Source organism: Cuculus canorus, chromosome 1 (assembly GCF_017976375.1).
Source record: "Cuculus canorus isolate bCucCan1 chromosome 1, bCucCan1.pri, whole genome shotgun sequence".
NCBI lineage: Eukaryota > Metazoa > Chordata > Aves > Cuculiformes > Cuculidae > Cuculus > Cuculus canorus.
Window position 1 is genome coordinate 17,447,035 of NC_071401.1, and position 15,877 is coordinate 17,462,911.

The window sequence follows — 15,877 nt, forward strand, 5'->3', positions numbered from 1 at the left end:
CAGTGAACCTACAACATTTTTGCCAAAAAAAAAAAAAAAAAAAAAGGCAGGGTGTGAATTCTCAAATTGAGACATGTTATGTCAAACAAATACCTTCAAACTCAAGCTCATGGAGTATTTTCCACCGCCTACCACAAAATACTTCTGTTAAAAAGTTGTTGTTTCAAGCAGACCTTCCAGACCCCCTTACCTGAAATGACAGGCGGACAGTTTTCCATTGATCTCCCCAAAGCACCGATAATATGAAGAGGGCTGTGACAGAGAAGCACAGGACAAGAAATGTCCCAATCTGGGGAGACAAAGACATGAATCAGCTTTAGCATTTCTGCACAGGGTGTGCTATCTACCTGCCTCGTGATCATTTAAGCAGATGGAAATGGATAAATATTGGATACATGAGCTTGACTATGCCAGTTCAGAGACAGAGAGATCCAATGGGACTAGAATCAGGCCAACAGTGCTATCAACTGGATTTTCTGTGCGACAAGACTGACCTTAAGAGTTTGGTACTCAATTAAGTCAGCTCTAAAGTCTCCCTCTGTATCATTGGAGAAAGAGAGGAATTTCCAGTGGTGACTCATTCCCTCTTGCTTTATGATAGGAGACACCTCTCTCTCTCTCTCTGTTGATGTAGGTGAAGCCTAGCTGATCAGCTTACATTAAATCCCTGACCTGCAGATGGCTAAATGCAGAAGTAAATAATCCTACTCAAAGAGACAGAAATACAGCTTCCTTATGCTATGAGGTGTTTTACAACAGGCTTTAGCAACAACAAATGCTACCATAGGTAAGAGATAAGAGTTCACTTTTTAACCAAAATGCTAAGGAGGTAGCTCAGTTAATTCTTTGGTTTCTTGCTCTGTTTGGTACCAGCACAGTTATGATGACAGGTTCTTCTTGGTACGACATCTATCTGCTCAGAAGTAAATGTAAGTAGAAATTGAATCAAGGCCCTTACCATATTCAGGAGAATCAACACCTTAATAATCCGTTCCTAATCTCTTCCACCTAAGGATGCAGTCACAATTTATTTTCTTGTTACGAATTGTTCTATATCTTTCTGGTTCTTCTGGAAGCCAATTTTTAATAGTAAAGGTGACTATGTTTCTTTTACTCATAGAATCATAGACACATAGACTCATAGAATCATAGAATCATAGAATCATAGAATCATAGAATCATAGAATGGATTCGATTGGAAGGGACCTTAAAAATGACCTAGTTCAAATCCCCCTGCCATGGACAGGGATACTTTCTACTAGACTAGGTTGCTCAAAGCCTCATCTAACCTGGCTTTGAACATCTCCAGGGATGGGGCATCAACTACTTCTCTGGGTAACCTGTTCCAGTGCTTCACCACCGTCACAGTAAAAAATTTCTTCCTAATAACTAATCTAAATCTACCCTTTCTCAGCTTGAAAACATTACCCTTCCTCCTATCACTACACTCCCCAATAAAGAGCCCCTCTCCAGCTTTCCTCTAGTCTCCCTTTAAGTACCGGAAGCCTGCTATAAGGTCTCCTCAGAGTCTGCTCTTCTCTAGGTTGAACAATCCCAATTCTCTCAGCCTGTCTTCATATGGGGTTGCTCCAGCCATCTGATCATCTTTGTGGCCCTCCTCTGGATTTGCATCACAGATCTATGACTTTCCTGTGCTGAGGATTCCAGAATTGAAAGCAGTACTCCAGATGAGATCTCACGAAAACACGGTAGAGGAGCAGAACCACCTCCCTCAACCTGACACACTTTTTCTGATATAGTCCAAGATACATTTGGCTTTCTGGGCTGCAAGTGTACATTGCTAGCTTGTTGTTGAGCTTCTCATACATCAGCACTCCCAGAAACCTCACTCAAATGAAGAAATGCAGAATCAACTATCTACGTATTCAGCTATTCCCTTCCACTGGGACATCTCTTTTTCAACCTAGCGATTCTGCAATTTGCCATCACATTACATTTTCCTCTAAACTGCATGGCTAGAAGCTCATTTTTTTAAATGCCTCACATAGCCTCAAGAGTTTCTTAAGGAAGGTGATCCTAATGCATTGCTTTGCAGCAACAACTCTCTGAGGATTTGTTTCTGCACCTTCAAAAGTCCAGGTGACATTCACAAACCACCCAAAGACCAAAAGGCATAAGGCAGTGGGATGCCTTCGAAAAGGCAGTTTTCTCCTCCGCAGAGACAGCAGCCACTTTTTTCACTGCTGCTGGAGTCTGCTACAGAAAATTATGTTGTGCTTCTCATGAAAACCTTGCCTTTGTCTTCATGTTACCACAGGCAGACATGTCAGATACAGACATCTTCACCTGAATGAGTCACTGCAGGCTCCTTTTAGAGTCAGTGGGGTGGAGAAAAGGTACTTAAAGTATGATTCATCTCATCTTAATTTAGATTGCAAATGACCTGATGGATGAATTGGATCCTCAGAGGGTTCATTTCATTCTACCAACTGCAAAGGGAGTTTGGGTGATCAACTCAGGTACACCCATCATCCCCATGGGTATCTAAAGTTTAACCTCTTCTCTCTCCTCCTTCTGTCCCATAATCAAAGATGTTTTTTCACTCAGAGAAGCAGCACAGACTCAATCAGTTTAAAGCACAAATTAGAGTTACCAGAAACCCCCCTTTCCCCACCTTGTGACTCCAATGTAGGTACAGCTGCTGACCTTCTGCAAGCAAACACATCGCTAGGACCTGGGAAATCAAGAAGAGATTGTTTGCATCCTGGTAGAAGATGGTAACACATGTTCAGTGAGGTACTTCCGGAACATTTTTGCTTTGGGAAGTCCCTTTGCACTAGGTCTTCTTGCACAACGTCAAGTCTCTTAGGAAGACAGGTTTATGGACATAAGCTACATCAAAAATACTTCTGAAACACCCAAACACATATCAAGACTGCCTCACAGGACCAAAGCCCTTTCATAGGTAAAAGACAGTTGGGCACTTTGAGGTGCACACTTTTAGTAACTTTTCTTTGAGAAAATGTTTCAACAGTAATCACTGGAAATGCAAGAGAGAAGCACATTTCAGAACAGGGAAATCTGCCTTGAAGATTAAAAAAACTCTAGTGTTCAGTGGCTGGCTCTTTCCTTCCTCCCAATGGCAAGGAGGAGCTCTTGGCAGGGGGGCAGAGGGAGGTGGGGTGGAGTGAGGGTGGGAGGAAGAGGGAGGGGTTCTTGTGAAGCACAGACCAAACCCTGAAAAGGGCAAACGACAACCCAAGAAGCCTTGAACATCAAGAAGAAAAGGATGAGGAAAGCCAGTCCATGGCTTTGATGAAGAGTTTCTATGAGGTATCCCAGACTTAAGCAACCGGTGAATCTGGTGATTAATTTCACACCATGAAAATATGCAGGTCTATGTTCAGGAATCTAAGTGCCTGGAGCAAACTTCCTAACTAATGTAAGGGACAGTCTGGGGACCAATAGACCAAACATGAAGCTTTAAAGAAAAGTATCTGTTAGTAGTCATCAGTGCTTCCCTGAGAAGGATCATTTATGATACAAGTTCCTCCAGACTGTAACAGTGGGATTGTGTGAAGGCAGGACATACAGAACCAGGGGAAGAGGATCTGCTTTCCCGAAACACAACTACAAAGGAATGTTAAGTAATTTCCAATCCAGCTACAAACACACTCTCTTTCCAGGATCATGATGATTTCAAGCAAGATATAAGCTCAGCAAAGAATACAGATCAGAGTTTAAGTGCTTCTTGACATGTTAAACTCCTTTAATTGAATCCTACACCCAGTACATGATGAGTAACCATGGGAGCAGTTCAGAGAGAACTGAATTACTACTGAAGATCTTAGGCCAGCCCCATTTAAATAAGCTATTTCAGAAATAAAGGAAGAAAAAAGACACTTTGCCCCTTTTCTGCAAGCAATGTTAGAAAAATCTGTTCCTTGCCTAAGATACAGCCAAGGATTTCACAAGTAATATGGACTCTCCCTTGCTACTAGAGTAAAACTTCTGTATGAGTGATACATCTTATCTGGGAATACTATCAGAAGGTAAGCGAAGTTAGTTTTTATGAATGGAAATAACACCTACTTATAAGCTTAGAAGAAGAATAATCACCAGATTTCATCCTCAGAGGGTGAGGAAGGAATTCCTGCAGTTCCACCAATGGTCACTGTGGGAGAACACATCTTGATGGACCACTGAGCTGATGTGATCATAGAATCATAGAATCATAGAATCATAGAATCATAGAATCATAGAATCATAGAATGGGTCGGGTTGGAAGGGTTCCCCTCCCATGGACAGGGACACTTTCTACTAGACTAGGTTGCTCAAAGCCTCATCCAATCTGGCTTTGAGCACCTCCAGGGATGGGACATCAACTACTTCTCTGGATAACAAGTTCCAGTGCTTCACTACCCTCACGGTAAAAAACTTCTTCCTAATATCTAATCTAAATCTATCCTCTTTCAGCTTAAAACCATTACGTCTCCTCCCATCACTACACTCCCTGATAAAGAGCCCCTCTTCAGATTTCCTGTAGTCTTCCTTCAAGTACTGGAAGGCTGCTATAAGGTTTCCTCAGAGTCTTCTCTTCTCTAGGCTGAACAATTCAAATTCTCTCAGCCTTTCCTTGTACTGCGGATGCTCCAGCCCTCTGATCATCTTTGTAGCCATCCTCTGGACTCACTCCAACAGATCTATGACTTTCCTGTGCTGAGGACTCCAGAACTGAACGTGGTACTCCAGGTGAGGTCTCATGAGAGCAGAGTAGAGGAGCAGAATGACCTCCCTCGACCTACTACTTACACTTCTAATATAGCCTAAGATACATTTGGCTTTCTGGGCTGCAAGTGTACATTGCTGACTCGTGTTGACCTTCTCATCCACCAGCACCCCCAAGTTCTTCTCTGCAGGGCTGTTCTCAAACCAGTCTCTGCCCAGCCTATAATTATACTTGGGATTGCCCCAACCCAGGTGCAGGACCTTGCACTTAGTCTTGTTGAACTTCTTGAGGTTTGCACAGACCCATCTCACAAGCCTGTCAGGGTCTGTCTGGATGGCATCCCTTCCCTCTAGTACGTCAACCACATCACACAGTTTGGTCTCATCAGCAAACTTGCCGAGGGTGCACTCAATCCCACTGTCTATGTCTGCAACAAAGATATTAAACAACACCGGTCCCAGTACCAACCCTTGAGGTATGCCACTCGTTACCAGTCTCCATGTGGACATTGAGCAGCCCTCAGAACTCCTCTGGTACCCTAGTCCCTTAGGGACAAAGGGCTGACATCACTTTTTGAACTTCAGTGCCAATTTAGTATTTTGAGTTCTTTCTTAGCCTACGAAAGCAGAGGATGCAACACACCTGAACCTGTTTATATTATACAGTAAAAAGACACCTGTCCAAAACCCTTAAAACAACCGTGATTGAACCGCAGAGATTAAAATACTACGTTGGTGTTTAAAGGCTGAACAAGAAAAGTCTTTTCTTCTCCACTGGGCATGAATTGTTCTGCAATTAGACCCCCTCAGCTTAACCTTTTAGCTCTAATAGAGATGAGAAAATTGCCTTGTGGAGTCATAACAATTGAATTAATTGAAAGTGATTTTCCAAAAATAATTACAATGATGCCTGTGGATGGAGAGCATCTTCGTACAGAGAGCAAGTTCTTTGTCTTTCAGCATTTTGTTCAGCCTCTGGTGGCCGGTGAGCAGAAGAGTGCTTCAGTGGTTCACAATAAGGTCATGGAAGGAGGTTTGCAAGCTCCAGCTGGGGACCATCATTAAGAAAGTTGGTAGGGTGCTCACAAACAAAACCAGATCAGCCACTGGTTACTAGAAAATCTCTCTGCTCCAACAAGGGCATCAGTGTGCTTGGTTTTCTGATGCAATGGGCTGCTGATGCCAAACATCAGAAGGAAACATCGCCTGAGTGAAGGTCCCCAGTACTTCCTACCACATGTGTGGGGATAGTCTCTATCCAACACTGTTCTACCAGAACAGGAGATGTAATCCATCACGGGGGCAACCTATCCAGCCATCAGTTGTCTGAAATGTATTAGAGCAATGCAGCTATTGTATAGTACCCACAATGATAAATTTATTTAGATGTGGAAGGGCTGGTTTGTACTTACCAGCCTGTGAGGTGCTAGTGTTTTGCTGGGTAGTTCATCAAAGGCTACAGTGAAAGGCTTTTCTGTGATGGAGGAGCTCTACCAACAGTGATGGAAGGGTGATTCCTGGCAGAGTCCTTCTCTGAAAGGATGAGATGAGCCACGGAATCAGAAGATACTGCATGCAGGTGTGTGACCATGGAATGACCCTGCATGCCTTGAGATAGCAGGAGTGTGAATGGTGGTGGTGATTACTTTCCTCTTTTTTCCTTTCCTTCAAAACTTAATCCTATTTAGGTCACAACTCTGGTGATATGAGGTTTCATGCCTCCCAATGCGCACTGCTTACCATAGGTGTACACAACAATCTTGCCAAATGAGACAAAATGACATGGTGTTGCAAATGAACCCTCAGCTGTTGTCAGAACAGCAGTCTTTATCTTCCCCTAAATCTGGATCCAGCCCTCATGGCACATCTTCACTTGGGTTCAGGGAGACTCTGGACAAATTAATTGAAGGGAAATCATTGATAAAAATCACAGAAATTACATGTGGCTCAGACACCTCCAAGATGAATCTGGTCATCTACAGGCAAAAATGGGGACAAAGTACCGTGAACCTTTGTGTTCCAAATCCTCCCCGGATATCCACTCTCTAGGGATTATCAACAGGGCTAGGCTGAGCTTTAGTCTAACACTTGAAAGCCATTGCTATGCTTATTTTTTTAGAACTATAAATCTTGGTCAGCCTCCAAAGGAACATTACTTACCAATAACAGTGTGATGTACATGAACAAGATAGCAGCCACAATCAGGAGAACAAGAGACCAGAGAAACCAGAAGCCCAGGTTCCCATAGTTATACCTGAAAAGCAATAAAATATTATAAAAATATTTTTGTTTAGTGCATGGACTGGAAGGGAAAACCAGTCCTGTTTCTTGAAATTTTGAAATTTTCAAAGCAATAAAACAAAGAGGGAGGAATAATCTACCCTGTAACATGCAAAAGCAGTTAAAAGGCTCCTTCCCCAAGCCCATGACTGACTGCACTAGCCACCAGACAAATACACCAATGTGCCGGGGTCATAAAATACAGGACGAAATTGATGGCCTTGCTCAAGAGATCTCCCAGACTGACTGTAAGATCCAGCCCCTTGCTGCAGACAAGGCAGCCTGGGGAAACAGGCCAACAGCCTGTCTTGTCTGCTTGCAGCTGAGTAGGACACTGCAGCAGAAAGGAGATTTGAATCAGATTTGGAAGGCGAAAACACTAGAAATCTGGTGGAGGTTGCTCGAGGGGAGAGAGGGAAGCTTTACTTTTTGCTCAAAGACTCAAAAAGGATGAATCACATTATTTCACCTTTCCTCCCATAGTGTTTGATCTGGTTTAGTTTCATTTTAGGAGGAGATTTGCATAACTTTTGCCTATGAACTGCAGAAGAAAAGAATTTACATAAAACCCTGCCAGTTCTTTCTTACTTTTAAGCCTGAGAACATACTGTTCTCTTTGCAGTGAGATAGCTGGTGAAACACCTCTGATGTCAGTGACAATACCTCTTCACAGGGAACAGGGAGTGAAAAAAAGACTTGGAGAAGGGAAGAAAAGAGTTATTTAGTCCCCTTTACACACAATTTTTGTGATGATGATTTCTCTCTTTGTCCCAAATTCACACTTACTCCTAAAAACTGTAGCCAAGGGCAGAGCCTCAGTATCTCCAAAGTCACTGGACATTAAATTTGGATGCTAAGGAGACAAATCTTTGGATCATAGCTGATGGCTAAAGTACCCTGATGCAGCACAGCTGCTAGAGATTGTGCTCATCTCTTCCCAGCCACCCCAGGGACCTGCCTGAGGAGCAGGAGAGGAGGAGGAAAATATAGTACTTACCAGTCAAAGTTATTGTAGTCATTTTTCGCTTCACCCCACATGTACAGAAAGACCAGAGAAAAGCAGAAAGCTCCAACAAGTAATGGGAAAAACACACATTCCCCCTGGAGAGGGAGAGGAAGGACAACTGGTCAGAGCTTTCTGTGCCTCAAAGTTATCACAGCAAACGGCAGATACTTTTAGGCTGTCCCTTTAACACATGGCTTAGTGCTGGACCTTCAGAAGCAGAGACGGAGAAGATTTCCATCCATGCCCTCTATGAGCAGTGAGTGAAATGTCTTCAAAAAAATACTCTGTAGTATTTATCTTTGGGACAAATAGATCTCATGACTTTGCAAACAAGCAGGATTTTAAACACCTCACATGGCAGGGAGCTGCTCTAGGTAACAGCCCTTTTTGCATTTCTTACTGCATGCCCATCCCAAAATTTCCTTCTTTATTTTCATCCTGTGGCTTTGAGAAGTTTCACTGGTTCGGTGAGTTTGGTGCAAGGTCCTTCCCTGTGATCACATATTTATTAGCTTCATGGTGGCCATGACAAACTAAGCTCACAATAGAAACATAGCAATACATTAAGCACTTAGAGTAAAATCTAACAACCCAACAGATCTCAGTGACGTTCAAATAATGCTGGGAAGGGATGCCTTTGGCCCATGACATCAAGCACTAATCAGCTTGGACTGACCTGTCCCTACACAGAAATCAATGTCTGTGCTGATTTTCAGCTAATTTACCGTCTTGCAGCAGCATTTCCCAGGCTCAATCCTTCTGCGCTGATACCTCTTCCACCGGCAGCTGTAGAAACCAGCCAAGCAGGAGATGAAGGGCTGATGCTCGTACCTCTGTAGCAAGCGTCGACGTACCACCTTCAGCTTCCCAAACTTGAGCCTCTTGAGGCTGGTGGAACTGGCCTCCATCTGAGTGGCTTTATCTCATCTTCCTCCTGAAAGAAGACCATGTTTTATGGGAAGATGAAACCATTCTTCCTTTTTGGTAAGAATTTCATATCAGAAAAAAGAGAGGAATTTTTCTCAAGATGATGCTGCGGCCAGAAGGAAAGGCTGCTGAGAACGCTCTATCTGATTTTATATACCTAAGTGATATGTTTTAAAGATAAGCATGATCATTGCAAATCCCCTCAGCAGTGGCTGCTGCTCCTGGTTGTAACTTAGGTGCTCTGCGTCACCTCTGAAGGAACCTCTGCCTCTGTGTGACTACACACAAAAAACAAAATCACTAACTTAAACACTCCATGCAGATTCTCGTGCTATGTCAGATGAACCTGAGCATAGGCTTAGCCATGGGAATAGATTTAACATCACTGTAACCTGTCTACAACTTTATATTGGTTTAACTGCCTGGTGTAAGAAAGAGACTAAAACTCCCTAGGTACGCAGCTCTCTTATTCTGGCAAAACAGCAGCACTGCGGAGACTGATCCCTTAAGAAAAAAAAGTATTTCCTGACTGAAATAGCATGACTTGGCACAGTTTTTCAAGGATAGAAAGAGCAGCTGTAAAGATGCACACATGGAAGTTCTATCATAATAAAGATTTTAAACAAAGAACTTCATGGTAAATTGCAAGCAATGTAGTTAACAGCAAAGCAAATAGTGCAGGTGCTGTGCCAGCAAAGAACATTTCACCCAGCAGGGCACTGTAAAGACCACAAGGAATAATTTAAAAAAAAAAAAAAAAAAGTCTTGTAGTGGCATACAAAGGATCACCGCTATCCAGCACTTCTTTAGAGTACAGAGATAGACAGAGATGTTCTTTTGTTGCATTAAAAAGTGCCTTGTCTAAATCCAGGCATGTGTGCTGCAGATTCCCAGCCTAGAACTCCAATTACACTGATTTATCTAACGCAATAACAGTCATTTAAGAAGAATAAACAATTTGCTACACTATACACATGAACACTTAAATTGTTTGCAAATAAATTAGACCCTTGTGTGTCTTTGCAGTAATTACTGGATAAACCCTTGCAAATTAACACTTCTAAAAAGTGATTAGCTTGCAGAATAAAACAGAGACAAATAAAACAAAGACAAGATGCAAGATAAAACTGAAATGATGCATCCCTGGCACCCTTTCCAAATGTCCAAACCTATTTGTGGCTGGAGTGCAAGGAGAGAGGATGAAAATGAAATAAAAGAGTGTTCAGTTGCGATCACTAGGAATCAAGCAGTCACCAAGTGTGCTGTGCCCTGAATGCCTTCCTGAGACAGACTTGTCTGTCCATCCAGAGCAGTCACAGGGAATCACACGCTGTTGGATATGGTGGATTCAAGCCATCCCTAGAAGCTCAGCAGATCTGGGAACCAGCAGAATTTTTTACCCATAGTAAAGAATTTGATGCCGATCTCATGTGGCAAAATGATGATCCTGCTGTTGAATTACCCAGAGCACAGATGGGGGCGTGGGGACATTCTGCCACCAGTAAGTCGTGCAGATGACAGCTGACCCTGCTGTCTTCATTAGCTGGCCTAAAGCCATAACATCTCTCCCAAGACCGGGCTGAATCTGAAATGCCTCAGACCACACCAAACATTGAAGCATTCCAATTCACAAGCATTCTCTACTGAAGGGGACAGAGGGTCCGATATTTTGAGAAGACCCCACTCACAGGGGACATCTGCTGCCGCACAGGTGCCCAGGTGAGAGATGTTTCCAGGGAACCCCCAACCTGGTGAGGCCTTCAGACTATTACCCATTACTGCTGCTCAGTGTGGGAAGGGATGAATCCACAGTACAGAGCCCAAGGGGGATTAAAAGAGATTTTAGGGCTTTGGGACAGCTAGTAAGGGAATCTGGGCGCAGGTGATTTTTCCTTCCCTCCAGATTGAATGTCTATGGGTAAAAATCAGAGGAGTCCACAAAAAGGCAGATATTGTGATGGGAGTCTCTTATAGACCACCTAGCCAGGAAGAAGCTGACGAGCCTTTTTACGAACAACTGGGAGAAGTCTCAAGATCTCTAGCTCTTGTCCTTGTGGGAGACTTTAATCTACCAGATGTCTGCTGGAAGTACAATACAGCAGAGAGGAGGCAGTCTAGGAAGTTCTTGGAGTGTGTGGAAGAAAACTTCCTCACACAACTGGTGAGTGAGCCAACAAGGGAAGGTGCCCTCCTGGACCTGCTGTTTGTGAACAGAGAAGGCCTTGTGGGAGATGTGGCGGTTAGAGGACGCCTGGGGCAAAGTGATCATGAGATGGTAGAATTCTCAGTTCTAGGTGAGGTGAGGAGAGGGATCAGCAGAACAGACACCTTAAACTTCCAGAGGGCAGACTTTGGACTGTTCAGAAGGCTGGTTGATAAAATCCCATGGGAGACAGTCTTTAAGGGCAAGGAAGCCCAAGAGGGCTGGGTGTCTTCAAGAAGGAAATCTTGGCAGCACAAAAGCAAGCTATCCCCGTGTGAGAGAAAATGAGCCGTAGGGGAAAAAAAGCAGCATGGCTGAACAGGGAGATCTGGGTGGACATCAAAAAGAAGAGGAAAGTCTATGAGCTTTGGAAGAAAGGGCAGGTACCTTTAGAGGACTACAGGGAGGAAGTGAGATCATGCAGAGAGAAAATCAGAAGGGCTGACGCCCAACTAGAGATCAGACTGGCCAATTCTGTGAAAGATAATAAAAAATATCTCTACAAATACATCAACAGTAAAAGGAGGACCAGGGAGAATATCCAGTCTTTACGAGATGAAAAGGGAACACCTGTGGGAAAGGATGAGGACAAGGCTGAGGTACTTAATGGCTTCTTTGCCTCAGCCTCTAGTAGTAAGGAAAGTTGTTCCCTATGTGTACATACCCAGGAGTCAGAGGAGCAGAACAAAGCTCCCATGTTCCAAGAGGAGGTGGTTAGACACTTAACAAGTCTAACAAAGCCAAATGCCGGGTCCTGCACTTGGGGCACAACAACCCTGTGCAGTGCTACAGACTGGGGGAAGAGTGGCTAGAAAGCTGCCTGGAGGAGAAGGACCTGGAGGTGTTGGTTGACAGCTGACTGAACATGAGCCAGCAGTGTACCCAGGCCAATGGCATCTTGGCTTGTATCAGAAACTGCGTGACCAACAGGTCCAAGGAGGTTCTTTTCTCCCTGAACTCAGCACTGGTGAGAATGCAACTCAACTACTGTGTTCAGTTCTGGTCCCCTCGCTACAAGAAGGATGTTGAGGCTCTGGAGCGTGTCCAGAGAAGAGCAACGAAGCTGGTGAAGAGGCTGGAGAACAAGTCTTGTGAGGAGCGGCTGAGGGAACTGGGGTTGTTTAGCCTTGAGAAGAGGGGGCTGAGGGAAGACCTTATTGCTCTCTACAGCTACCTGAAAGGAGGTTGTAGAGAGGAGGGAGGTGGCCTCTTCTCCCACGTGTCAGGGGACAGGACAAGGGGGAATGGCCTCAAGCTCCCCCAGGGGAGGTTCAGGCTGGACATCAGAAAAAAAATTTTCACAGAAAGGGCCATGGGGCACTGGCAGAGGCTGCCCAGGGAAGTGGTCGAGTCACCATCCGTGGGAGTATTTAAAAGACGGGTGGATGAGATGCTCGGGGACATGGTTTAATGGTTGATAGGAATGATTGGACTCAATGATCCTGAAGGTCTTTTCCAACCTAGTGACTCTGTGATTCTGTGATGGGTGGATGGTGCGGTGGATAAGAAACTGGTTGGACGGTCATATTCAGATAGTAGTTGTAATTGGCTTGAAGTCCAGATGTAGATTCATGACAAGTGGTGTCCCTCAGGGATCTGTACTGGGACCAGTGCTGTTTAATATCTGAGATTTCAGTACAGGTTGGGATATGATGCAATTGAGAGCAGCCTTGCAGAGAAGGACTTGGGGGTGCTGGTCAATGAGAAGCTCAATGTGAGCCGGCAATGTGCGCTCACAGCCCAGAAGGCCAACCATATCCTGGGCTGCATCAAAAGAAGTGTGGCCAGCAGGTCAAGGGAGGTGATTCTGCCCCTCTATTCCTCTCTTGTGAGACCTCATCTGGAACATTGTGTCCAGTTCTGGAATCCTCAACCTAAGAAGGATATGGAACTTTTGGAACAGGTCCAGAGGAGGGCTACAAAGGTGATCAGAGGGCTGGAGCACCTCCCATACAAGGACAGGCTGAGAGAGTTGGGCCTGTTTAGGCTGGAGAAGAGAAGGCTCAGAGGAGATCTTATAGAGACCTTCCAGTACCCAAAGAGGCTACAAGAAAGCTGGGGAGGGACAGTTCATGAAAGCTTGTAGTGATAGGACTAGGAGCAATAGGTATAAACTGGAGAGGGGCAGATTTAGGCTAGGCGTCAGGAAGAATTTCTTCACCATCAGGGTGGTGAGGCACTGGCACAGGTTGCCCAGGGAAGCTGCGGATGCCCCATCCCTGGAGGTGTTCAAGACCAGGTTAGCTGGGGCCTTGAGCATCCTGATCCAGTGGGATGTCCCTGCCCATGGCAGGGGGGTTGGAACTAGATGATCTTTACGGTTCCTTCCAATCCTAACTATTCTGTGATTCTGTGATTCTATGATTCTATGATTTGACGCTAACAAAGATAATACCCTTGCATTTGGAACCAGCAAACACCTAGGTATCAACCAATACCACAGCATACAGTAGGTACAGAGGCCAAAAGACAGGGAATATGTGTTAGAATTTGAAGCAGTTCAGTCACTGTCAGGACACAGTAAAAGGCCTTACAGTGCTTGCATCTAGATCTGAAGCAGAGCACTCCTAAAATGTAGAGGCCATCTGCAATCCCTGCCCATCTCTTCCAGGCAAAGGTAAATGGATTGAAGAGGGAAAGAGCAAATCTGAATCCGTTCATTGGGAAAAGTCCAGAGAACGAAGAGCAAGCAGCAAAACCTGCATCTATAGGAGAGCAAAGTTTAGGACACCTCAGTAAATGAGCTGTGAAATTGGTAACATGTGTTTATCAGCTCCATAAACCAAAGAGATCTCAGGTCTTTCCCTTGCAAGCTGAGACTTTGTTTGCTCACAGATAAGAGCCCCTGTAATCACAGGCAGTTGAACAGGGCTGCTCATTTCCCACTGCTTGACAGACAGGGAGGAAAGGCATGAGAAATAGCCCCTGGGGGGATGATAAAGGAAGGAGCAGCGGTGAAAAAGCACGAAACATATACAGCTGCACAGTCTGAATTAAGAAGGTACTGCAAGAGGAGCTTTCTTGAGAAGCCAGTGCACAAGCAAAGAGAGACACTCCTTGTCTTTTTTTTTTGGTGCTGTAGAACTGGGTCATCCATTATTTGAGGGGGAAAAGGGTGCATCAGCCAAATTTGGTGTTGCCCTACAGTTTTTTCTTTGGGCCTTTTAGGTCTTTCTCTTTTTCCCTTCTGCATCTACTCAGCTTTCTCCAACACAATATCCTAGAACATTTGGGCAGGCGGGTGCGGGGCTCTTTTCAGATACTGCAAACACAATTCCCCGTCATCTGCAAGAAGACAACTGGGGAAAAAAAAAAAAAAACAAACTATATGTGTACCAGCAGCCATGCCAAGGACGTGGAGATGGTCATTTCTCAACACCTGAACGTGGCCAGCTTGCCCTGAGCGTCTCGATGACATATGAAAACAGCAGATAGGAGTGGTGCCCACTTTGCCTATGCCACATTTTCCAAAGGATCTGGAGAAAAATTGGACTCCATGCTGGGGAAAAGAGGTGTCTTGAGCCTAAGCTGGGCCTCTTCAGCATGTACAGCTCCCTTGCATGGAGACTTTTGGTGCCATACCACCACTTTCAAAGGTATTTTTGGCTGACCTTCCACCTGGGAAACTTCCACATCATCACACCAACAGACACAAAGGAATAAAATCAACCTCCTGGCAAGCTGCTGGTTGATCACCCTCACCATGAGCCGCACACAGACCTTGCCACCAGTCAGAAAATCTCAGCAAAGAACATCTCTTAAAGATACATTTCTGCCCAAGGCTTTGGATCACGGGCTAGGATCCCTTATATCTCGCCATCATCTGCTTTCAGTCTCTTTTCAGAGAATTAATAACACAGGGAAGGGAAAAGGATCAAATAAAATGAAGCCAGTCACAATCTCCCTATGATAGGGTACATACTCTAGATCCATTCCTTTCCCTGGCAGTTGGTAATTATAATTTATCAGTAAGACTTTCAAAATTTCTTTATAAGCCCTAATTATACCTTAGTTCTGTGGGGGATCCCAGGGGGTATGTGCAGCCTGGGGCAAACATGTACTAAGTATGTCTCATGAATTGATTAGCTGTTGTCTTTGAAGTGGAAGATCACAGCCATTAGCTCAAAGAAACAATAGGGCTTAACACGAGAACTAACAAATTAGTGTGAAAGTAGAAGGGGTTAACAAGGACTAACTGCTCCTGTGACTGCAGTGACAATATTTCTCCATTTCATTTGTTGTTGTACATCTCCAACATGCATCAGCTATGGTTTTCAAAGCTATGAAGAGGTTTCCACCAAGGTTAATGCCCTGTGTTTTCTAATATGCTACCACATTTGAACAGACACAAGTAATCAAATGCATTTCTACCAAATTAACCAATTAAGTTGAAGTCCTTTATCTATTAGGATTGCACAGGGAGTTATCCCCATCACAGAGGACTCTTTGCACTACAGTCTAAAGGTCAGACATCCAGTAGGAGCTGTCCTGGAAGTGGTTGGCATGGCCTGTTCAATTTTCAGTCCCAATGTCTTCTGAGACCATGATTCATCTGTGGTCACATGCAAATGTTTTAAGGTAAGATATTCTGAGACAAACCATAAATTTTGTGGGGTCAATTTGTCAAGCCCTTGAGGAACCTCCATTGCTAGGGATCAGCGATATGGGTTTGGTAGCACTGGTGTTGGCCCCAAACTTCTACACATACCCCTGCATGGTGAAGCAAGCCTCACTTCAAAGTGGGATTTAATCACCTTAAAACAAAACATAGT

General features: G+C 44.3%; 1 protein-coding gene across 3 annotated transcripts in view; it reads right to left on the reverse strand.

Annotated features, from left to right (window-relative positions):
* GDPD4 (glycerophosphodiester phosphodiesterase domain containing 4) overlaps positions 1 to 15,877 on the reverse strand; it is a 36,706-nt gene that overhangs the window by 13,155 nt on the left and 7,674 nt on the right. For 2 of the 3 annotated variants that reach the window (XR_008450352.1, XM_009566517.2), the window contains exons 2-6: positions 8,701 to 8,909; positions 7,967 to 8,070; positions 6,850 to 6,943; positions 2,636 to 2,695; positions 191 to 289 (exon numbers count right to left, since the gene is read on the reverse strand). Coding sequence is in view for 2 of the 3 variants with exons in the window: in XM_009566517.2 (XP_009564812.2) it covers positions 191 to 289; positions 2,636 to 2,695; positions 6,850 to 6,943; positions 7,967 to 8,070; positions 8,701 to 8,883 (540 nt within the window). In the remaining variant the exon portion in view is untranslated. The remainder of the gene's footprint in view (positions 1 to 190; positions 290 to 2,635; positions 2,696 to 6,849; positions 6,944 to 7,966; positions 8,071 to 8,700; positions 8,910 to 15,877) is intronic. The other variant, XM_054069694.1, reaches the window with a different exon arrangement.